General features: G+C 36.3%; 12 protein-coding genes and 8 long non-coding RNA genes across 20 annotated transcripts; 8 read left to right on the top strand and 12 right to left on the bottom strand.

The window, feature by feature from the left end:
- Window positions 1-11: 11 nt before the first annotated feature.
- On the bottom strand, window positions 12-1,867 carry smi1 (beta-glucan synthase adaptor protein Smi1). Its single transcript, NM_001022189.3, has one exon. The coding sequence runs from the start codon at window positions 1,599-1,601 to the stop codon at window positions 87-89; it is 1,515 nt and encodes a 504-aa protein (NP_596268.1). The 5' UTR covers window positions 1,602-1,867; the 3' UTR covers window positions 12-86.
- SPOM_SPNCRNA.5943 lies at window positions 1,817-2,176 on the top strand. Its single transcript, NR_195294.1, has one exon. It is a non-coding gene; the product is annotated as a non-coding RNA (long non-coding RNA).
- Window positions 2,177-2,322: 146 nt separating this feature from the next.
- rpl102 (60S ribosomal protein uL1) lies at window positions 2,323-3,365 on the bottom strand. The gene is made up of 2 exons (NM_001022188.3): window positions 2,957-3,365; window positions 2,323-2,695 (listed from the first exon to the last, which is right to left on the bottom strand). The coding sequence occupies exons 1-2, from the start codon at window positions 3,342-3,344 to the stop codon at window positions 2,433-2,435; spliced, it is 651 nt and encodes a 216-aa protein (NP_596267.1). The 5' UTR covers window positions 3,345-3,365; the 3' UTR covers window positions 2,323-2,432.
- On the top strand, window positions 2,583-3,467 carry SPOM_SPNCRNA.1578. Its single transcript, NR_150469.1, has one exon. It is a non-coding gene; the product is annotated as a non-coding RNA (long non-coding RNA).
- A 209-nt stretch (window positions 3,468-3,676) lies between these two features.
- rbd1 (rhomboid protease) lies at window positions 3,677-4,801 on the bottom strand. Its single transcript, NM_001022186.4, has one exon. The coding sequence runs from the start codon at window positions 4,780-4,782 to the stop codon at window positions 3,886-3,888; it is 897 nt and encodes a 298-aa protein (NP_596266.2). The 5' UTR covers window positions 4,783-4,801; the 3' UTR covers window positions 3,677-3,885.
- A 309-nt stretch (window positions 4,802-5,110) lies between these two features.
- Window positions 5,111-8,649, bottom strand: vrp1 (verprolin). Its single transcript, NM_001355798.2, has 4 exons — window positions 7,641-8,649; window positions 6,830-7,588; window positions 5,918-6,791; window positions 5,111-5,838 (listed from the first exon to the last, which is right to left on the bottom strand). The coding sequence occupies exons 1-2, from the start codon at window positions 8,437-8,439 to the stop codon at window positions 7,458-7,460; spliced, it is 930 nt and encodes a 309-aa protein (NP_001342958.1). The 5' UTR covers window positions 8,440-8,649; the 3' UTR covers window positions 5,111-5,838; window positions 5,918-6,791; window positions 6,830-7,457.
- Window positions 5,437-7,877, top strand: brf1 (transcription factor TFIIIB subunit Brf1). The gene is made up of 4 exons (NM_001355799.2): window positions 5,437-5,522; window positions 5,584-5,696; window positions 5,854-7,543; window positions 7,650-7,877. The coding sequence occupies exons 1-3, from the start codon at window positions 5,458-5,460 to the stop codon at window positions 7,152-7,154; spliced, it is 1,479 nt and encodes a 492-aa protein (NP_001342959.1). The 5' UTR covers window positions 5,437-5,457; the 3' UTR covers window positions 7,155-7,543; window positions 7,650-7,877.
- SPOM_SPBC13E7.07 (uncharacterized protein) lies at window positions 8,559-11,441 on the bottom strand. Its single transcript, NM_001022182.3, has one exon. It carries the CDS (start codon window positions 11,401-11,403, stop codon window positions 10,582-10,584), a length of 822 nt encoding a protein of 273 aa, NP_596262.1. The 5' UTR covers window positions 11,404-11,441; the 3' UTR covers window positions 8,559-10,581.
- On the top strand, window positions 8,774-11,394 carry leo1 (RNA polymerase II-associated Paf1 complex protein Leo1). Its single transcript, NM_001022183.3, has 2 exons — window positions 8,774-9,020; window positions 9,211-11,394. Exons 1-2 carry the CDS (start codon window positions 8,830-8,832, stop codon window positions 10,307-10,309), a joined length of 1,290 nt encoding a protein of 429 aa, NP_596263.1. The 5' UTR covers window positions 8,774-8,829; the 3' UTR covers window positions 10,310-11,394.
- A 513-nt stretch (window positions 11,442-11,954) lies between the features above and the next one.
- Window positions 11,955-13,363, bottom strand: msd1 (microtubule-anchoring factor Msd1). Its single transcript, NM_001022181.3, has one exon. The coding sequence runs from the start codon at window positions 13,332-13,334 to the stop codon at window positions 12,339-12,341; it is 996 nt and encodes a 331-aa protein (NP_596261.1). The 5' UTR covers window positions 13,335-13,363; the 3' UTR covers window positions 11,955-12,338.
- SPOM_SPNCRNA.5942 lies at window positions 12,257-13,443 on the top strand. The gene has a single exon (NR_195293.1). It is a non-coding gene; the product is annotated as a non-coding RNA (long non-coding RNA).
- On the bottom strand, window positions 13,410-16,013 carry gpi14 (pig-M family mannosyltransferase). The gene is made up of 2 exons (NM_001022180.3): window positions 13,721-16,013; window positions 13,410-13,670 (listed from the first exon to the last, which is right to left on the bottom strand). Exons 1-2 carry the CDS (start codon window positions 15,932-15,934, stop codon window positions 13,437-13,439), a joined length of 2,448 nt encoding a protein of 815 aa, NP_596260.1. The 5' UTR covers window positions 15,935-16,013; the 3' UTR covers window positions 13,410-13,436.
- Window positions 15,265-15,699, top strand: SPOM_SPNCRNA.5941. Its single transcript, NR_195292.1, has one exon. It is a non-coding gene; the product is annotated as a non-coding RNA (long non-coding RNA).
- Window positions 16,014-16,247: 234 nt separating the features above from the next.
- atp16 (F1-ATPase delta subunit atp16) lies at window positions 16,248-17,073 on the bottom strand. The gene has a single exon (NM_001022179.3). It carries the CDS (start codon window positions 17,060-17,062, stop codon window positions 16,559-16,561), a length of 504 nt encoding a protein of 167 aa, NP_596259.2. The 5' UTR covers window positions 17,063-17,073; the 3' UTR covers window positions 16,248-16,558.
- Window positions 16,589-17,167, top strand: SPOM_SPNCRNA.5940. The gene has a single exon (NR_195291.1). It is a non-coding gene; the product is annotated as a non-coding RNA (long non-coding RNA).
- Window positions 17,168-17,400: 233 nt separating this feature from the next.
- On the bottom strand, window positions 17,401-18,223 carry SPOM_SPNCRNA.5939. Its single transcript, NR_195290.1, has one exon. It is a non-coding gene; the product is annotated as a non-coding RNA (long non-coding RNA).
- On the top strand, window positions 17,904-22,274 carry vts1 (RNA hairpin-binding protein). The gene has a single exon (NM_001022178.3). It carries the CDS (start codon window positions 18,148-18,150, stop codon window positions 20,287-20,289), a length of 2,142 nt encoding a protein of 713 aa, NP_596258.1. The 5' UTR covers window positions 17,904-18,147; the 3' UTR covers window positions 20,290-22,274.
- Window positions 18,347-19,108, bottom strand: SPOM_SPNCRNA.5938. The gene has a single exon (NR_195289.1). It is a non-coding gene; the product is annotated as a non-coding RNA (long non-coding RNA).
- On the bottom strand, window positions 19,535-20,043 carry SPOM_SPNCRNA.5937. The gene has a single exon (NR_195288.1). It is a non-coding gene; the product is annotated as a non-coding RNA (long non-coding RNA).
- On the bottom strand, window positions 20,390-22,453 carry cwf24 (zf-C3HC4 domain-containing and GCN5-like protein cwf24). The gene has a single exon (NM_001022177.3). The coding sequence runs from the start codon at window positions 22,110-22,112 to the stop codon at window positions 20,511-20,513; it is 1,602 nt and encodes a 533-aa protein (NP_596257.1). The 5' UTR covers window positions 22,113-22,453; the 3' UTR covers window positions 20,390-20,510.
- Between the last annotated feature and the right edge of the window lie 24 nt (window positions 22,454-22,477).

Here is a 22,477-nt window from a genome sequence, read left to right as displayed (position 1 = left end):
CAAGATAGAGATAGACAAGTGCACTAGGAACAAGAAGGCACATAATATATCTTCTGAGGCGGTCATCATCACACTGAATGTCTAGCTTACTCTTGCTTCACACTTGTAGTCTCTATTTCTTTTTCCTCTTCTTGAGCTTGAAGAGAACTAGCTTCGGCAATAGTGCTGTTTTGGGACACGTCTTCTGTTACATGATCATTTTTCTCTTCATCCTTGTTATCAGCAGTTGTAGTTACTGCTTCAACAGTGGTAGCTGAAACAGGATTAGAAGTCTCAGCGGTTGGTTCATCGGGGAGATTCGCAGGCTGATTAATCTCAGATGTATTAATTAAACCAAGATCTGTGTCTGCTTCTAATTCTTCCTTCTTAATTAGTTCTTCATCCTTAGAAGGACCATATAAAGGAATATCTTCGTAATTATTATCTAAACCGTCATCAAGAACAGTGGTACCCGTAGATGGTGCAGTACTATTCGCACTGTTCGTAACGTCTTCCTTGGCAATGGATTTCGGAATGGGACGAGTAGTTCGCTTACCATCACGCTTCTTGAATTTCCTACGCTCTGCCTTGCGAGCTCTATACTTAAGGATATCGAGATATGACCATTGTTCACGAGGAGGACCATAAATCAAGCGTAAAGAGTTGTCATCTTCATCAACTAACCACTTGCCATTCTCCATATCGTATGCTACAATTGCTAAAAAGTCTGCCCAAGAGCGAGCAACAACATATTTAGTGTCCTGATCTCTGCCGAACAAAATGACTTGTCCCCATTGACCAGCAGGGCCCGGAGCTAGGTCGATCGCAATATTATTACCCACGAAATCCTTCGCAAGAGGAATCCAGCCGGGATGAGCATACACGCATTGAACCGCACCAGGAGGGAAAGAAGCTTGACGAGAGGCAACCGCTTGATCAATTTTGCCAGCAAGTGTAGCTTCTGCATAGGATTGAGCAACACGACGCCATAGTTCAGATTCCTCTTCGATTTCTTCAATATCGAGCAAAGTAACGCCAAATAATATACCGGTAGGTTGTCCACCTCTATCTTGACCATCATGGATGTATAAACTTTCGCGTACATCTCGAGGAAGCGTGCACTCGAGTTCATACTCAAGACTGTCGACATCAGCAACGGTAGCTCCATAACATAGCTGGCAATAAAGCTCATAATAATTTTCTTCAGCCCAACGATCAATACGTCTCCAGGACTCAGAGACTGGAGGCGGCAAGGAGGCTGAACCGTTGGGGCTAATCTCTTGCATTTCCATAGAATTATTAGCAAGTTCATTGGTCTTACTTCCAGGAACATAACCAACCGGAGCTGGACTAATATTATTCAAACCAACCTGAGAGGTGTTAGAGGAGTTAGGTAAATTGGTAACAGAATTAGCCCTGCTATCGTTCAACAATCCGGTTTGGCTTGCATTGACACCTGAATAAGCAGAAGCAGCAACAGATTGAAGAGGTGTAGGAAGGCGGGATTGTTTTTCACGACGAGAAGGACGAAAAGAGGGATCAGCATGACGATTAGGAGTTGTTAACGATTGAAAAAACGACGTGACAGAGTTCGCCATTGAAGAAAACGAATTTTTCGACATCTTAAACCGTTTGTAATAGTTTTATTTGAATGCAAGAGTATGAGACAAAGATGGCTATAAAAGATATGAGATAAAATTCCAAAACAAAATAGAAAATGGATATGATGAAAGAAAAAGAGGGTATAATAAGTCTCTTAAAAGCTTCGTTCAAAAAAGAAATAGGTAATTTATCTCCAAAATACGTTTAATCTTGCCAAATTCCTTAGGGAATATATAAACTTTTTCAGGCAGAGGATTGTTGGTTGTCTGTCGGAGGTGTTCGCACTGGGCAAACTGACAGTGGTAACAAATTTTGCGGTTGTTCATAGGTTACAAATGCGTTGTAAACAATAAAAATCATCAATCTACAATAATATTTTTAAAATTACAAGGCGGAAAATAAATCGTTTTATCTTTTGTAACTGATCACGGAAACTTCGAAGATAACTGAAAAGAGCTAACGTCGTTTGAGCAAATCCGAATATGCATTGAACAGACACCGATAAGCTAGCTAGCAGACTTTTAATTTTACAAGATTTGATTGGAACTTGTTACAATCGTGATAGCGTTACATTACAAGAAATGAGAGTCAGAGTAACCTCAATATATCTTCTAAATCATATTAAACACATTTATTGTTAGTAATAATATTTCAGGAATTTGAAAAGGAAAATATTAACGTTGAAACTTTTAATACATTGTATAAACTTGATAAAACTACAATTTACCGCTCGTCAATCAATCTGGAAAATTGTTGCTTAAATTTTTATAAATAGTACATTATTATTAATGTTATAACCAAACCTTATAACCTAGTACTGAAACACTAGAATTATTCACCGTATATTCTATTTAATAGAGTCGGTATGGCTTTCCCATAGTCGACTTGATAACTAAAGAACCAATGTTTTGCCAGCCCTTTTTCAACAAAGAAACTAAAAAGTTAATGGCCAAAGACAAATTGGCAGCTAATTGTTCTTCAGCCATATCGACATGACCGACAGCAACGCCTAGGCACAGCACTTTTTTGAGTTGGAACTTGATAGTTGACTTAACTTCAATAATTTTACCATATAAATCGTCACTGTGAGAAACAGGAGAAGGGAATTTACCGGCTATAGCCATCGAGTTAGTAACTCTTCCTTATCAATCAAAAAACTGAAAGGTGAGGCCGTGCGGTTCATTCGCTCGTATAAACTGTATATGACTACTTTACAAGCATAATAAAAGAACTCCAGCAAACTACATGCTAGAGCAGTTTTATTAATTCATCTACAAATCGACAAGAGCGCAATGCAAAACAGTGGTCAAGATAGTCCATGCATATCTGATCAATCTGTCACACATACCGCAACAACCGTTAGAAATAAACTTACCTTTAGATAAACCAGGACCCAACAAACGAGGGATTTGCTTAATAAGAACTTCGGAAGCAATGAAGGCGTCATACTTCTTTGCCAACTTTTTCACAAGCTTCTTATTTTTATTTAACTTTTTCAAGTCATCAACAGACATAGCATCAACACCTCCGTGCTTAGCACGATCAAGATCATGGGCATCACCAAGAATGCATATACTCATGTTAGGACGGGGGACATTGGGCAACTTGATAGTACCAGAGAAACGCTTGTCACGCTGAGGGTCATAGTTCTTCAAACCGATCTGAAGCTCTACTGTCTCAGTAAAATTACGTTTTTTCTCCTCTGAACCCTTGAGAATGGTTTCAACACTAGAACGAATATTGGCAGGAGAAACTTTTGACATCTTCAATATTCAGAATGCAATATAACAAAATTTAAAACGTTTTCAGTTTAACATTAACTTCTACTATCTTTGTGACTGTTTCTATATAGCTCAGCTTCAGTACACAATGGTATTACAACGAGATCAAGTACGGTTCAGTAAAAATACACTAATGGCAAATCGGTGCTTCAGTAACGATAATTATCGACAATGCGAGTGTGCCTTGAGTATGAGTTACAGAGTACTTTTAAAAAGTATTTTGGAAGGTAGTTTTTTGATGATGCGTGTAATGTCACAGAAATTAGCTGTGAAACTGTTGAAATCAAAGCATACATAAGTATAATCAAAATTTTAGCTATACGTCTTTGGGATTTATATCAAAAAAGAATTCTGCCCTATTGATGGCTGCTTAAAACAATCAATTCAAGCAGATGCCTGTTATTCCTCACCTGAAGGGTTTGGTTCATACTACAGATTTAGAGAAAACATTTAATAAAATAATGAAATCCAAAATGCAAATTCATGTTGAAAATTGTAGTGTTTGAATTTTTTAAAACATAGCTCAAAAGGAAACGGATCTTGAAAAAAATGGTTTACTCAACGACGGTGGACGGGGACGAGTCGATCGGTTGTACGTAGAATAGCCATATTTAGCATACAACCAACCGAATATTCCACCTCCAAGATGTGCAGCGTGGTCAATGAGTGTAAAGTTTGCAAAGGAGGAAAACCCTCGAGAAATTAATCCCCAAGCATCAAAGGCCATGAGGCCTAATAGCGCAACTCCAATTTTAATAGGTATAAAGGGAAGGAAAATAATGGAGACAGAAGCATTTGGGAAGAAATAAGATGTAGCAGCAGCAATAGCATAGATTGCACCACTAGCACCTAATGATCCTGGAGTAACTTTAGTCCCAAAGCGCAAACGATGGTGCAAGAGAGAAGCAACGTTAGAAAAAAGAATCGAAGAAATATAAAATGCAACAAACTGATTATTTCCAAAAACGTCAACAATTGCAGGCGCAAAGGAGTAAAAGGCAACCATGTTGAATAGCAAATGCCATCCAGATTGATGGCTGAATGCGGATACGATCATCGATGGCATATTAATAAATATAGGGTTCATGACAGCATATTTTTGTAAAAATCTATTTAAATGACTAAACCTCGGAGCTCGCCATAACGCAAACACACCGACGTTGATTCCAATTATCGACAATACCAAACTTCGACTAGATGTTTGGGGAATTGGAAATCCGTATGAGCTTTTGGGGTAGTTTTTTCTTCTTTTATCGAGATAATTGGCCGTATAAAAGGTGGCAGAACCAACACCAACAGCAAATGTAATCGGTTTCCATAATGGTGTTGGTTTAATATTTTCAATTCTGATCCATGGTCTGTAATAAAACCTTTTTTGTCCAAATTTCCAGAGTAAACTTTGAAAATTCAAACGATTCATCTGCGTATTAAATATATGTGAGAAAAGGTGAGTAAGGACTATGAGGTTGTATGCATAGAAACGCTAGTGTTGCCTAAGATAGAGAAATAAGAATCCGCTTACGCTTCTCACAGTACCTTAAGATCTTTACCAATATTTATTTAACTTCAAGCAATTTAAGTTATTTCTTTATATATTCTGTCTTACTTTTTATTCTCCTAATTACGTTACTTGCATAATCTTATATAAATATATATGCCAAACAATGTTTTTAACAAGTTAATTAACATAAAAAGATTTAATGAACCATATAGTCACGATTCATTAATCATTTGCTAAACTTGCAATGCTCGAGATAAACTAGAGAATTTACTAGTAAAAATTGTTATAATATATATTAAACTAAAAAGTCCAAATACCATATACAGAAGCAAAGTTCAATTTACTATTTTTAATTTTATTTTAACGCTCTTCATTTCCAAACCATTAAAAAAGAACAAAAAAACAAAATAAAATAACAAACAATTAAACCCGATTAAATTCTCTGTAGACCTTTAAAATATATGCTAGTATGCATATTTGCAGTGATATTTCTTTCCCCCCCCCCCACTTAAGTACTCCATGTGGGTTAAACTTAATCTTTGATAAATACCATTTCCCAAACAGCTAACGCCCAAGTGTTTTCAGTTATTCGCCATGGGATGTCCAAATTGCGGTTCAACTACTTTTGAATCTGATACCGCTTCTGGAAATACATATTGGTAAGTTGTTTTTTTTATTATATAATTTTAACGTGGCAATTGACTGCTAACCATTGAATAGTACACAATGCGGTGTTGTCGTCGAGCAAGATGCAATTGTTTCGGAAGTGACATTCGGAGAGGCTTCAACTGGTGCAGCTGTTGTTCAGGGTTCTCTTGTGAGTAATGATCAAAGTAAGTTAGAAGGCAATCATCCAGCAATGCGGTGTTTTACAGTTCTGATGCAGTCACCTTTTTTTGTTCAGTCTGTGTTAAATTTTGGTTTGATCTTTTACTAATAGACACCTCTTCGTCCATATTTTTCATCGACTTATATCTAACACAGCTTTAGCTCATGCTCGGACTTTTGGTGGCCCTTACAGAAATCAAGGATCCGTAGAATCCAGAGAACTTACCATTGCAAACGGACGTCGCCGAATTTCGGCATTGGCAATTGCTTTAAAACTTAACGAACGCCATATCGAAGCAGCAGTTCGCTACTTTACACTGGCAATTAACAACAACTTTATAAAAGGAAGGAGATCGCAATACGTTGTTGCATCCTGTTTGTATATTGTTTGCCGGATATCTAAGACGTCTCATATGTTAATCGATTTTTCTGATATTTTGCAAATTAACGTTTTTAAGCTTGGGTCTACTTTTCTCAAGTTGTGCCGCGTTTTAAGGCCTAATTTACCTCTTTTAGATCCGTCTTTATATATCAGTAGATTTGCTTCTTTACTCGAATTTGGACCGGAAACACATCGTGTCGCAAACGACGCTATCAGATTGGTAGCGCGAATGAATAGAGACTGGATGCAAATTGGTCGTCGGCCAGCTGGAATTTGTGGTGCATGCTTACTCATTGCAGCAAGAATGAATAATTTTCGACGAAGCGTACGAGAAGTGGTTCATGTCGTGAAAGTTGCGGATATCACTATTCAAAAACGCCTTGATGAGTTTAAATTAACTGAGAGCGGTGATCTTTCAATCGCCGACTTTCGAAACATTTGGCTGGAAGGACAGAGCGATCCTCCTAGCTTTACTAAAAATCAAAAGTTTCAACAATACGGTGCTCAAAAAGTTTCAAACATTGATCACACACAAGAATACATGTCCCCTATTAAAAGGACCCCGGATTTTGATGGCAACGAAGTTAAGTCTGAAGAGCTTTCGCAAACAGTAAAAGTTGAATCTCAAGAAACTCCTGTGCATTTGAAGGCCGATGAAAGAGAAATTAGGAAAGAGGTTACTGAAACCCTTAAGGGCGATGAACTTAGAAAGATTTCTCTACAAGTTAACGTTAAATTTTCGGAGGAAGAAGTTACCTTAGAAGACGTTGATGATGATGAAATTGAAGATATTTTGCTTGACAAGGATGAAATATTGACTAAAACTCAAGTTTGGATGGAGTTGAATAAAGATTATTTAGCTGAGGAAGAGGCGAAAAATTTAAAACTCCAAGAAGATTTAAAAAAAGGAATTGTCCGACAACCTCGTAAAAGAAGACGATATCGTCCTAGAGATAGCACTAGTGATGGAATAGCCGATACTGCTGCTGAAAGTGCAAAAGAAATGATGCAACAAAGAGCTTTTTCAAAAAAAATCAACTATGAAGCTTTGGATATGTTATTTGACGAAGAGCAGTCGTAACTTTTTACTAAATTTGGGCAATTGGGAGTTTTTTGGGGCTATTTAAGAACATTCGTTTTTTTGTTGTACGATAATCCTTTTTTATACATTAATTTATTAATTTTAGAGTTTATTTAACGATTTATTTATAAGGATTAATGAATCTTTATAAATAATTTTAATATTCATAAAAAAGGCCGCATGAATTTTTAGTTTTTTTCTATCACTGAGTAATTATTAGTATCCATCTAACGAAAGAAAATTCTGTGTTTAACAACTAAACACTGGTAGTAGATTAATCGTACACAGCTTTAAAAAGATTTGTTAAAATGAAGAGAGATTCAAAGGGACCGTAGTGCCACTACCACCCCGATAAACTTTAGGGACTCCAAGAAAGGGATGAGGAATTGGTAAGTAACTATCATCCTTAAAGTGGAATCTTCCATGATCATCAACTAGAGTTTTGTGTTAATAAAAAAATAATGCTTTTAATGATCGCAAACTTACCACGATTAGGTCGCTGCTGCAAGACGTAAGAAGATGGAGGAACTGGAGGAACAGAAGCTGAAGGAATGGATGGACCTCTATTAGGAAATTTAGGAGATTCTGATGTAACGTTAGGTGCATGTCCTGCTGGTGGAGCAAAAGAAGAAGGGCGTGATGATGTATTAGCAACAGGAGCTTGAGATAGAGGAGGTGGAGGAACTTTAGGTGGCATCGGAGGTACCGCTGAGGGCAATGAAGGAGCTGAAGGAGGAGATTTCACCGGTGCAGCAGGTTGTGCAGGTGGAGGTAGAGACGATGGAATAGGAGGTGCCTTTGAAGGAATAGGTGGAGCAGATGCAGGAGATGGTGGAGGAATTGAAGGTCGAGGGGGCGCACTTGTTGGCGGACGCAACTCAGATTGTGGAGTAGGAGGAGCAGGAGCGGAAGGTGGTGCGGCTGAAGCACTTGACTTTCCAATATGACGAAGCTTAGGCATGCCGCCAGCAAATAAACCTCCTAATGCAGGCATGGAAGGTCTCTCTTCTGCTTGCTGAGTATTATTTGAAGAAGTCGGTAAAGAGGGTGCGCCTGTGGGTACAGGAGGAGCAGCAAAGCTTTTTGGAGTGTTAGATTTACGTTCGCCTACGACACCTCCTCCGACAACGGGAGCCGATCGGTCGTTCGTTGTAGCTTTTTTTAGTTTCTTTCCTTTCTGGATAGAATTGAGCAGAGCTGATCGATCTCCGGTCATTAGAGGGGGGGCCGGAGCAGCAGCAGCAGGCGCTGGTGCTGGAGGAGGAGGCGGTGGTGCAGGTGCCATTTTATAAGAAGGAAGAATTAAAAATCAAAAATAAATCTTAACAAGCTTGAGGTCTGTAATCAAAATAGTAGATAATTCGCCTGTACACCTAACAATACAATAAAAGTAAAAGTTAAATTATCAGATTTTAAATGATTTTACAAAAAATATTCGCTATATACTTTGACAATAATAAATATAACTCAAAATATAAAGTGGAAACACGGGTATGGGTTTTAACTATGAGCTACCCTAAGCTTTCTACCACCACCATGCACTACAAGTAACAGGATTGTACCTTCTAGTGATTATTCAATTTAATGCATCTTAGTACAACACCATACGTATTCTGACCGGAACCAATCTGGAAAGTTTAGACTGGTGAATTTTTGAGGAATTTAAATAGATTTAATGTCGGATTCTAAAGAAGACATCCGCAACGGTCAAGAGGAAGATGATTTGTTTAGTGAGAATGAAGACAATCATACTTCGCAGCAAGATGAACTTATAAATGGCCATATAGAAAACGATAGTGAAACAGCCGTTAGCGATGACGGCTTGTTTTCGAATACAGAAGAGGCTACTGAAGCCCCTGAAGCAGAGTAAGTTGCAGTCTTATAGATGAAGCGAATTGATTCTAGCCGATGGTAGTTCTAAATGTGTATTTATTATACAGCTGCCACAGTGGTGAAAGTAATAAATCGCTTCATGAGGCTTTTTAGTAAAAAATCAAAAATTAGCGTCTTTTACTATAGCAAGCTATTTAAATCTATGCATCCTAACAAATGTTAGTGTTCCTGTAAAGAAAGTCCTTGAAGTCGCTGTTCCCAATTTCAAATCACCAGCTTCTGCTAGTAATGACGTGTTTCATGCTCATATTCCAAATTTCCTTTCTGTGGAACAGACTCCGTACGATCCAGAGCAGTACGCCGCGGAAGCCGAAGCAGATGCAGCTTTATTAGAACACGACGCGCATTGGGGTCAAAGAATAAAACATAAAGTTGATAATACTGTCCGCTGGCGATTGGGGCCGTCTGGAAGCTATCAATCGAATGCGCAAATTGTACAATGGTCTGATGGTTCATATTCACTTCGCATTGGTAACGACATATATGATACCCAAAATAAATTAATATCTCAACCAACTTTTGTTACTGCCTCACATGAAGCACAACATTTACTGAGAGTTCAAACATCCTTCAAAAGCAGTTTTACATTCCTCCCTTCAGCCATTAACACTGCTACAAGATCAAAATTGCCATCTATGCGTCTCACCACAGTCCAGGTTCCTAGTCGAAGCGTACAAGAAATTATTATTGAAAAGGATCCAGAACTACTAAAGCGTCAGGCTGAAAAATATGAGGAGGAACGAAGTCGAGCTCGGCGACGTTTAGAGAAAAGAAAGCAATTGAACAATTATCAGAATGGAACAGGAGAAGAAGAAGAGGATTACTCTTCCTTCTACGGTCCCCGTTCTACTTATAGCGAACAAAATGAAATCATTGACAGTGACCGTATGGATCGTTTAAAACGAATTAAACAAGAAGGAGCTGGTCAATATCGTGGTTATAATAAGGATCTGGAAGAAAATGAAGAAGATGACCTTGGTGACTTTATAGCGGAAGAGGAAGAGGAAGAGGAACAAGAAGAGGAACAAGAAGAAGATGAAGAGGATGAAGAAGAAGTTGGAGCTGGCTCCGATATAAAAGGATTTGATGCGGATAAAGAAGCAAGTGTAGCACGAGCTACTATTAATAAATATGAAGACGATGAGGTAATTCCTAGCGCAGTGGAAACTGACAGATCCGAGACCGTTACAGAGACTTCTGTCGGTGATGGTTCTGTACAAAGAAGAGTGAAGCGTCGGATTGTTGAGAGCGATAGCGAATAAATCCAAACAGCTTGTAATTCAATTTTTGTAAATAGCCAATTTGTTTGTTTGCGAAGTATGGTCTCTGTGTTATTTCGTTGATTTAAAAGATGTTTATTAATTGTACATTATTCTTATATCTTGTCTAATTTTTAACGCAATGGGATTCACATGTACAATAGCGAGAATTGTAGTGAGCAACTATATAAAATAAAACTACTTTTTTTAAAGCAAATATGGCGGATTAGGTGTTGAGATGTATTTCTGTGATCATTAAAGCGTGATATGAGTTCCTACCACAAACTATCATATCGGTTACCTTTGGAAGAGCCTGCTTGACCGTTGTTAATATAAGAGTAAGCAGAACGGCTAGAATTGTTTAGCCCTCCACGAGGCCTATTTGCTTCATGAAGCTCTTTTCTATGTGCAGCAAGCCTTCTTCGTTGTTCTTCATCTGCAAGTTCTTGCATTTCTTTAGCCCGTAGCTTTTTTTGTTGATTTTGACGTTGCCTTTTGGTAAGAGGTTCAGTGGATTTCTTTTTGCCGTACGACCTGGAGCTGGTAACAGTTTGAAAGCCATCATCGATATCGTTTGAAGAAAACGAATTATGTAAAGAGTCATCTGCTGTAATAGCGGCGAGAGATATTGATGACTTCATTTTCAAAGAGGAAGGGGTAGTTGAATGTTTCTGTTCTAATTTTTGAGTATCTTCAACGTCCGTAGTATCCTCCTTTTCAGCAGGATTTTTTCCGACCAATTTCTCCTTCTTAGGAGACTTTACTTTCTTGACTTTATGATTTTCTTGGAAAATTTTAGGTGTGCCCTTCTTTGGCACTACCACGGGTTCCTTCTTTGAAGAGTCTTTCGATTTCGACTTTAGGGCATCTGAGGTTTCCAATTTTTGGGATTTTTTAGAGGGAGTTTCTCGATTAACCAAAGTATCCTTCTTAGTGTTCTTTTGTTTCTGCCTCTGTTTCTGTTTACCCAACTTAGTAAGCTTAGACTTTTGAGGTTTGGTAGCTAATTTTTTATCACTTGAGACTAAAAAATAGTACGCAACGTAAACAGTAGCTATAAGAAATGCCCATCTAAAGAAAGCCTCCTCATAACCCATTCTTTATCTCAATGTGGAATAGTGTAAGTAGAGCAACCAAATGGCAGTCCAAGCAAGCGCCATAATGTATCAGGGAATGCACAATGCTACTTAACGATCCTTGATATATAGCACTATATGTTAAAAAATGTAAACAATAAGAAAATGTGATTTCAATAACAAAAGGTAATTATATTGTTTAACATTGAACACATTTGACAAAAAAAACTAATGTACTTGATCACACTACTAATGCTATTCTAAATTCGCTAAAGACTTGTCGCCAATAAAATTAATACACCAACGTATTCGCTTAAAAAGTATAATTAAAAAAAAAAATTGTTAAAATTTATTTATCATTATAGTAACTCTGATTTTTACTTTTTTAACAAAACCACCAATAATGATTTTTGAAGCTTACTAGTACCTTAAATATTTTGTTCTATTAGGGGTGTGTTAGTAGTTTTGAGCAGAATTGAAATTCGAAATATCAATATATTTATAATTATGTAGGTGTTTTTTTACAAATATAAAAAAGAATTAAAAATAACTTATGACTTTTTAGAAAATATTCCGGTTAATTATTTTTTTGAAGATTAAACACAATCGTAAGTGCTCCAACTAACTTTTACATGGAAATAATTAAATCGACTTTCTTGAGCTAGTGCCTACAATCCTTTAACAACATGCTTTCAAAGCCCTGGTGCACTGTTTAACAGTTTCACATTTTAAGGTATGTTAAATCGTTCAATTGAGAATAGAAATTTGCCTTCAAAATTCTGTACTTAGTGAAAGAAGATGCACTTGTTTACAATAAATAAATATTTAAAAAAATAAAAAGCAATCTTCCAGTTCTCAAAGAGGAATATAAGTGTCTTTGAATTGCGTTCTTTATTATTAATAAATTGGCTTTCGTTTAAGAAATCGAAGCAGCAAATTATTACGTTAAAAGTCAGTCAAAATTTGTCGTGCATATTTGTTAAAAATTCAAAAACTCTTTTGTTCTCCTTTTGAAGAATGTTTATCAAATGTTTATTTTTCTCGTTTTCCTCTAATATTGCATCCAATTCATCAATTGAAACATATTTACGTTCATGCAACAGATTACGAATAAAAAGCAGCTGATTTTGAATTTTTGCATCAAGAAGGATAGCATTCAGTTCACATACTTCAAACGGGTTCGAGTTAGGACGTTCGTATAAAGGACTTAACATCTCTACCAGTGAATTCAAGGTACCACTTAAACATGTCAAAAGTGTTCCGTTACTTTTTTTCAATTCGTTATTTAATCCTTTTAACAATTGAAATTCATCGTTATTCACCCTACTGTTAAGGAAATTGGAATTTTCATCATTCTGTTGCAAAAATGAAGCGGTCTCAGGTAGTATGGGGGCATTTGTGTTTTGCTTAATAGGCTCTTTAACGATTAACATACTATTTAGGTTTCTTCCTTTTCGAGCTTTCACTAGTCCATAGTTACCTTTCAAAGTCTCCATTTGTTGCTCATGCTGGCGTAATGAAACAGATAATTGATTCTTTAATGCCTTCAAAGTCAATTCATTTTTAGCATTTACATCTTTCAAACCTTTATTTTGTGTAATTAATTCAGCTTGATCTCTTTCCAGTGTTCTAACTTTATTCAGTTGCAATTGACATTCGTTTTGATAAAGCTCCAACTCATTTTTGAGCCGTTTTATTGTATTGTTATCTCTTTGCTTTTCATATTCATTATTTTTAATAGCATCAAGAAGAGATTCCTTTTCTAAACGTTCTTCGTCAGTTGCTCTTAATAAACGATATATGATGTTCACTATGTTGCAATTATCACGAATGTCATGAGAAAGGCGTAACTTTTCAGCTTGTATTACTCCTTTGGAAAATAAAGATTTGTTAATATACAAAAGGCTTTCTTCTATATTGCTGGGGTTGCAAAAAACAATGGGGGTGGTCATCTTCCAATGTTTACACTTATTAATGCGGTGGTGAAGAAATAATGTAGAACATCCTTATAAAAATCATCTATTGCATAGAACTTAAAACAGATTGATTATTAACTACAAAGAATCTAATATTATTTTTAATTCATAAACATTAAAAAAAAAAAAAAGTAAGCCGGAAAGCCAAAGAGGTATAAATACCGATTTTCCCAACATTTCTAAATTGTATGCACTAATAAGCCATAACAGCTGACCAATAATCCACAGAGACAGACAAATAAGTCCCTTCTTACTTAAAAGCTTAGAGTTTGGTAAAACCAGAGGTAGAAATACTAGATACCACATAAAATACTAAGTTGTTAGTATAATCCGTCATTCTTCTAATTTCAAACTTAACATACCTGACTGGTACAAACCTTATTAAAGGTTACAAATGCAAATGTTTGGGCAAATAGAGTCCCAGGTAAATTCTTTTTTCCAAAGACCAAGGGTATTAGCATGCACAAACTTAACTGCGGCAGAAATGCAAATAAAGAAGACGCTTTTGCTCCGAAAGATGATTCATAGTATAAGTTTAAATGATGTAGAGAGAAATTATGTCGATGATCTGTTCTACCAAAGTGGTAAAGATATGTATGTTCAAGGAATGGAGACCCGTAAAGGTAATACATCAATAAATTACATATCGTAAACATAAACAAAGAACCAACAACAATCTTTAACTGATTAATCGATAATAAAGATAGAAATTTTTCCATGAAAGTGGACCCTTTTTTTGGTTTTGAAAAATATACTAAGAAAGCAATCCCATACATAAATGGGTAAATTTTAAAATGCACAGAAAACCCAAGTATTAGGCTAGCTAGCCAAACTGATTTTTTTTCGATCAAATACAACAAAGCAATGCTCAATATACCAAGAATGGCTTCACAATTCCCTCGAGTACTGATTATGGCGACGAATGGGTTCAATATCCAGAAGGAAGAGTAAATTAACGACCTTTTGTAAGATATCCTCCTAGATAAGAGCTTAATCATAAGCCACCCAGCAATTAAGTCTGATATTGAAAACAAATATTTACCCCACGACGGAAATCCGTATTGAGTAGGAAGAAGCAAAATTGCCAACATTGGAGTATAGCGATATGTGTCACGCATATACGGTGACATTCCTATGGAGACATATTTTGATGCGTCCGAAAACACGAAATAATCGATGTCCGTAAATTTAAGGGCAGATCGTCTATCATGCCAAATACCATAATTCAACAATACAAGTCTCATCAATAGACCCAATAAAAGTAAAAGAAATGCATCAGTAGGCGCATATAGGAGATATAAACTACTTTCACGTAATTTGGTAATCATATTTTCACGACTATTGTACTTTGACAGTAATTTCATAGCTTTTGCATAATGGATAAGAGCTTCACGAGCACTTGTATTGAATAGACTGCAAACTTTCACATCCAAATCAATGAGATATTTTTCATCCTGGGTTAAACGATATTGCAAGCAAGATTGAATAAAGCACTGAATTCGCAAATATTCTTTATCTGAGACACTAGTGTTTGTCCATTCAAGCAAAGAATTGGTAACTCCAGCAGCTAGTAAAGAATATGCCTTTTCATAATTTTGAAAGTTGTATGATTGAATACCTTTGATTAGTGTATTAGCAGTCGAAGAACTGAGGTTCATTTTCGTTAAATCGTCATACTTAGGAGTTTTTACGAGATTCAAATTTACATTTTCCTTTTTCCGTATGTATCCGAACTGCAAAGTATTTTTTAAAAAAAGCGCAAGGTAACTAATTCGCAAACGAAGTGATGGTTCTAATAAAAGAGAAGATTCATATTCCTGGATCAAATCCTCACTTTTGAAAGATTGAATGAAATCGTTATAAAATGCTGAATTAGATTTTCCTCGAAAATTACGTTCCTCCTTCTGAAAATTAATAAAATCGGAAACACCAAACGCTATAATACAGATGAAGCTCTGAGACAAAAGCAAAACAAAGAGATCAATGGGGTAGAACTTAAAAAGAGAACGATCATATGAAATTAAAGCAGATTTCACTTCCATGAATTGAACAAAACAGTAGTACAAAGTACTAATACCTATGCTCACTAATGCAGCCTTTTGAGATATAATTATACGAAAACAAAGCAAAAATGAAAGCATAGGACAAATAAATGTTAATGTGACTCCAATTTGCAGAATGGATTTATGAACTACCGAACAATAAATACCTACTACAGCAAAAATGGCATTGACATAAACAAGCATGCCATTCTTTGCGTTGTAAACGGATTGCTCGTAGAATCTTCTCTTAAGCATAACATAAATAATGGATGTAAGTAGTGAATGACCTAACAAATTCAGATACTCTTCAAGGGGTACCTGTGCAAAACTAACCATAGACTTGGACAGGTTGAAATATAAAATATTTAAGTGAGTAGAAAAAGAGGATATTATAATGAAGTAAAAAGAAATATAGGCAGATACTGGTAGTAAAGCTTTCCATTTATTAAACGTCCATCGTGGATACTGCAATGTGATGAAGACTAACAGCGGGAAGAAATAGAAGTAAACAAATACTTCAAGGAATGTAATCATTATATGTGATTGATGATTTTCGAATTTTATGCACTAAAAGCATACGGAAAGTCAACATGCATGCAATATGTTTGGTACTAAATAAAGTGCGCTACGGCGTGGGTAGTAAATAAAGTCAATAGCAGAGTTAATGCAATTTTGAGTCGTTATTGGATTGAGATAACAATTTTCGGCTTTTAAGGGTTTTCAGCTTCTTTTATTGTAAAATAAATTGTGATAGAGATTTTTGTATTCACATGTAGTCGCCAAAATTGCTAATGACTATGACAAAACTTTGCAATCGGTGCATGAAAAACACCGCTTTAAATCTACTGGTAAAATACATTACACAATATGTAATCATTGAGTATAATTGAAAAACATAATTTCCATCGAAAAAAAAATAATTGTATTTGCTGTTAAATGTATTCGTAATCAGAGATGGGATTGGGATTGAAGCTAAAAACATATGTTGGAACAAAACCTATTGATATCAGTTGAGAAAAGACACTAGTAATAAATCCCCAAACTTATAAACTTCGTTCTTTCGAAAAAGAGTGTACACTATGAAGGAATCACAACATAACCTGTTTACTTTCATGTACACAACTGTAAAATCAGCAGCCAACTAGAAATATTGCTAGCTTATTTTAAAGCGCGAACGAGGGATTCCAAAACACTGACTCGAACCGCCGCCTCGGCAGCAACCCCCTCATCAGAAGAATTCATCTCAGCTTTGTGCTTTTCAAGAAGTTGATTTGCGACAGAAGAAGAAAAGTCTTCAAGTTTATAAGCTTCAGGAACGGTGATAGAAAGTTCATTAGAAGGCTGTTGTACCGCAAATCCTCCAGAAATGAAATATTTTGATTTGTTGCTGGATTCATCAGTAACAGAAATAACTCCTGGCTTAAGACACTGAATCATGGGAACATGATCTTTAAGGATACCCATCTCGCCATCTTCCGCAGGGATGTCGACCTGAGTTACAGGAACCTTCTCATAGATGGTTTGGTATGGCAATGCCATGGAAAGTACTAATTTTTCATTTTTCTGAACAGCTTGGGCATAACCACGAATTCCAAAAGGAGCACGTACTAAACCTTGAGGAAATTGTGATTTTCTCAGCATGTAATTTGATAAACGAAACATAATGTTGTTGTTCGGAGTATTGAGTGGGTTAAGGGGGGTGTGATGCTGCTTCGCTGACTGTGGGAATAACTATGCGGAAAAGTGAATGCTGTCAAATAGTTCTACGAGTAGTATTTTAAAGAAATTACGATTAACAAATATATTCTATACTTTTTTAAAAGTAAAAAAATTCTTCAAGTTGTACAATAAATGATTAAGTGATGTGCCAACAGTTTAAGTTCATGAATTTTAAAGCAACTCGTAAAGTACAGGAAAGTGGATAACTTTCTTAATTCCATAAAGATGAATGATTACATTAGAAAAATAGGCTTCTTCTTTTCCTCAAAAGTAAGTCATTCTTTGTATTATTAAATAACAAGTTGTTTATATACTACAATGTAAATCCGCGAAAAAATCACCAAGTTGAATCTTCCGGATATATTTATTTATTGAATGCTTTGTACAATGGCTAAGTTACTTGGTAATAATCTTTTGATTTGAATATATAGACATGTAGATACAGTTTACAACATTTACCTGATTTTGTAAATATAAAGCAAATATAAACATGTTTCAGTTTATTGGACAACGAATTACAAAGCAAACATAGCATCTGCACGTGTAGATTCATTACGAAGCCATTTGCTGAAGTGGTAATCGTGAGTAAGAAAATAAGAGAAGACCAATTTAGATGTCTGAGTAAACATAGTATATTTTATGCAATTCAGTAAACAAGAATATCTGAAAGAACTAACATTTTCTGCAAACAAGTGTAAAATCAACTATTTTTTTGGCATACTGGCTTGCATATCGCTAAATATAGCGGACCCCGAACTAACATTTATCCGTCTTTCCTCCTTCCACCAACTAGTAGTCATTTTTCAAAACAAAGATCCCTGCTTCGACGCTGGTCGTTTTTAAATTCCTAGGGATCTCCTTTTATCATTTGTTTTTACTCATCAATTTGAAGATTCAGCGAGGCAGATTTGATTATAAGGAGTTAGTTTAGAGGGGGAACTTAGGTTCATTAGGATCAACTACTTTTTCAACTTTTATCTTCTTTTATCGACCATTTTTCATTTCAAAATCTATACTGCCTGATTTAGATGGAAGTGGTTGAAGGAAGACGGAAGACGTGCCTTGACGTTGTTGATTCTCCATCTTCACGTCAAAAACAAACTATAGCTGTCTCGTTGGTAGATGGTAAAAACTATCCTACGCGATTTTTAAATAGTAGGACCATAGATAAATTGAAGCAAGAATTAAACACTTCTAATCTGTCGACTGGAGAAATGTCTACTAACGAAACCTTAAAAAATGCTCAAGAAGTTGCCGGTAAGCTTCTATCCGAAGAGAATGAAGATTCAATATCGGAACATTTCGATGAGTATTTAGGAGCTGATAAGCCTGGTATATCCTTTTTGACTCGTCTGAAAACTCTTGAAAGCTGGTTTCAATCCTTAAGTCTCCAAGATCGACTGACGACCTTACGGACTCTTTTGCATCACCTTCCTTCTCAAGAAATATCTACACTTCTGTCGTCTAGCCTTACGTCCTCTCCTTCAAACTCTGGCTTATCTTTAGACAAATCTCTCCCTTCGTCCCCTAAAGGTGACTCACCTTCCCTTTCAAGTTCACTTCCTTCATTGACCACAAAATCCAACTTGTCTGGAAATTTGAACATGGTGACTCCCGCGTCCACCCAGGGACCTGCATTTTCTTCAAAGCATGGCTTTTCTAACGCTCTTTCTACGGCTTCGCCAATTCCTGTTCGTACATCTTCAGTATCATCTACTTACCTCACGCAGGATCGTGAGGCATCTTCCAAAAATTGCCTTTCTAAGGCTTTAGCATTTTCCTCCATTGAGCCGCCTGCCTCTTCTGCTTCTACGAGTCCTCGGAATACTCCTACCCCTTCTAATAATGGGACTTCAATTAATGCTAATGTAACATCTTCTTTAACCAGCAATTCCACCGGCAAAACATCCAAGACCACTGATCTTTTAATAGCTGCATCTAAAAAGTCTTTACCGTCAAATTCAACACCATCAAAACCTAATACATCTTTTTTTGAAACTCCTCATAATAATATTTGGGATTCTCGTGATAGAGGAGCTTTTTCAGCTCCTCCTGCTCCTTTTTTTCCACTTGGATTTTCACCACATTTGAATGATGAGTCTTCTCGTTCGAGATGGAGTAATATATCTTATTCTCCGCCTCCACCACCACCTCCTCCTGAATTATTAAACCATTCTCCAAAGTCTCGCCCTTTAGGCGATAAGCCTTATCTGTTTTACCGTAATAACCAAATCGGACCTCGAACTCGAACTGAAGGAAGATCTAGCATTACAGAAGGTAAACCGTTTTTATCATCTTCCCTTCGTTTTGAGCACGTACCTTCTGCTAATGACCTAAATTCTGTAGTCAATGCTCGTGTTGAGAAATCAACTGGGCAACCATCGACGCCGTTGAATCGTCAACATTATTTCAACGAACTTCCACATTCGACTACTCCGGTTACATTACCCTCGTTGATTCATGGTTCTGAAATTGATAGGAGACGAAGTGGTTTTTGCTTGAACAATTTCAATTCAACTCCTCCCTTTCAGCCCTATCATTACGAAATTGGTTCTGGTTTACCTCAACAGATGCATGCTACCAATACGATTTTAACGAATCCTATAGATCCTAATTCTAATATCTCGACACCCGTAGGAATGCACCTTTGCACCCTTCCTTACACTTATCAACCGTTTAGTTCAGTTGAAAAAATAGAGACTCCACCCAATAATTCAAAGAACCAAACATACCGTAGAAGCTCACGGGGATCTAATAAAACCAGAAAATCGATTTCACATTCTAAAAACACAGACAAGCATGTTGGTAATGAGCTTCCGCAAGATATTCCGAGCTGGCTCAGAAGTTTGCGCCTACACAAGTATACCAATAATTTAAAGGATACGGATTGGGATGCTTTGGTTTCGTTAAGTGATCTCGATTTGCAAAATCGAGGCATCATGGCACTGGGTGCTCGTCGTAAACTGTTGAAAAGTTTTCAGGAAGTTGCACCGCTAGTATCTTCAAAAAAAATGAATGAAAATTTAAAAGCGGCGAAAAACCAAAGTTCGGAGTCTTTAACGAGCTTCAAAGGTCATACTGACTCGGAGGATCTTCCAAGTGGGAGCATGTCTAACGAAATAAGCTCGAATTCAACTAAACAGGATGTTTCTAGTTCATCAATGGACTGAGAGTTTTTTATCATTAACTAATGACACTGAACTAGATATTTTTGTTTCACATCTAGTGACACTTATCTTTACGCTATATTTGACAATACTTTTTTCATTGCTTGAGGATTTCTGTTGTTTATTTTAAGCCAAAAGGTGGACTAATCAAATATTAAAAGCTTAAACCAATTTTACAAACTGTCTTTGACATCGCTTTTGTAATATAAACATATAAGTGAATTTTAGTGATTTGAAATTATATTATTATGAGCACTTAACGGGCACACCATATAAAAAGCTGATTTGTTTTCTAGCCTTCGGTAAAAATCATTGATTTGCTTAACAATCTTAAATCCATGAGCAGTATACCATTTAATAACTGATTCGTTTGTTGTTTGTACATGAAGAGAAATTCTGTCTATATTATTGTTTATGGCAGTTTTTTTGACGTGATCAATTAATAAGCTTCCAATTCCCAGACATCTGTAAGGGGCAAGAACACATAAGACTGTTACGTAAAGTGAATTATCTTCTGCAACAAGGCTGCTAATGGCTCCAACGAATTTGTCTTCGAATGTTGCAATGCGGGCGTAATCTGGATTTTTGAGAACTAGGCGGTAGAATTTGTCACTATAAGAAGCCTCTAAAACGACACGAACGAGGCGTTTGAAATGGACTATATTGGATTCAGTAATCTCTCTTATAAAATACTTTGAAATAATTGTATTTGAATTATCACCTAAACTAGGCATTTTTTGTTGAGCCGATGTATTTGGTTTTGCCAACGTATCTGCAAACCCTTGAAATGAAGCTTCACGATCTTTACGTTCCGAAACTTCTGTAGTTGCGGAATTATTACTTTCGAAACCACCAACCTTTTGCTTGACCGCCTCGTCATTCTTTGATTTTCTATTTTTCAAAAGCCGATCAAAATTTTTGTCAACAGAAAACAAACCTTTAGTATCTGCACCACACTGGATGCATGTCGGTGTTTTACGATATCTAGTTATGGCACACTGTTCACAAAAATGGTGACCACAAGTGGTAGCAATAGGACTTCGGTAATCCTTTTTACAAATTAAACAGACGAAAGGTATATCCTCTTTTTTCTCATTTTTTACCATCCCTTCTTCCAATTTAGCTCCTTTTTTGTATTTTTCCTGGACTGAATCCCATTCTCTATCAAGTTGCCATCCAGCTTTGTAATCCTCTCGCATATGCAAAAATTTACAAGTATCTCCATAACCGCAATACCCAGTGAGCTTATAATCTTTACAAACATCGGGTTGGTAGTCAATAATTGTATTCATACGGACAGTAGAAGCATTGGAAGATAAAACTGGCCCTACTTGGCTTTTTTTCTCAAAATCTTTCCTTTTAGGCAAAAATCTAGAGTAATCGTTTTGTGACTGGAATAACTCAGTAGGAAGAGTAGACTGATTAGCTAACTTCGGAGAAGGTCGACCTAAAATGACCTCTCTCGTATCTTCGTTGATAGCCGAAACAGTTGTAGTATTAACGGACTCACCAGTAGCGCTTAGATTTGACTGATATTCAACATTTATATCTTTCAAAGCAGAGTTCTCGAATTGCTCGGATTCTCTTTGCAATCGATTTAAGCGAACGGTTTTTTTTCTTCCCGAAACAATTGGAATATTGTCCCGCATATCTTCATTTGATGATTCACTGCTGCCTCCAGAGTCATCATCTCGTTTGAATCCTTTTTTACGCTTCAGTCCTTGTCTGGGGCGATGTCTCCGACGGCTTTGAAAAATTGGAACAGCTAATTCGGTATTGATTTTTGAACCTGAAGCCTGATTGATATTTAAATTTTTTTGTTCCATTGGATGTATGGCAAAGATAATTTAATGACCAAGACACTTGAAAAATCAAATTCAAGATAGAAACGTCGTCAATTCTTCTTTAATTGAGACCCTATTTAAATTCCAAGATAGAACCACTATAATAGTTTAAACAATTAATAGTCACTAAAACAGTTCCCAAACAAGTGCTTCAAAAATTCTGATATCTAGTAGAATCAATATTAGCGCTTGCTGTTTGCTCAAAATTGTGAAACGTGTGTCCCCTTAAATAAATAAAATAAAACAACAAAAATAGAAGAAGTTTGTAGTGAAATGCAAATATATAAATTTTAGAAAGCTGCTAAGCTAAATACGTGGCCACCGAATCTGGGCTTTAGTAATATTCA

Source organism: Schizosaccharomyces pombe, assembly GCF_000002945.2.
Source record: "Schizosaccharomyces pombe strain 972h- genome assembly, chromosome: II".
NCBI lineage: Eukaryota > Fungi > Ascomycota > Schizosaccharomycetes > Schizosaccharomycetales > Schizosaccharomycetaceae > Schizosaccharomyces > Schizosaccharomyces pombe.
This window is presented reverse-complemented; position numbering and strand designations above follow the sequence as displayed.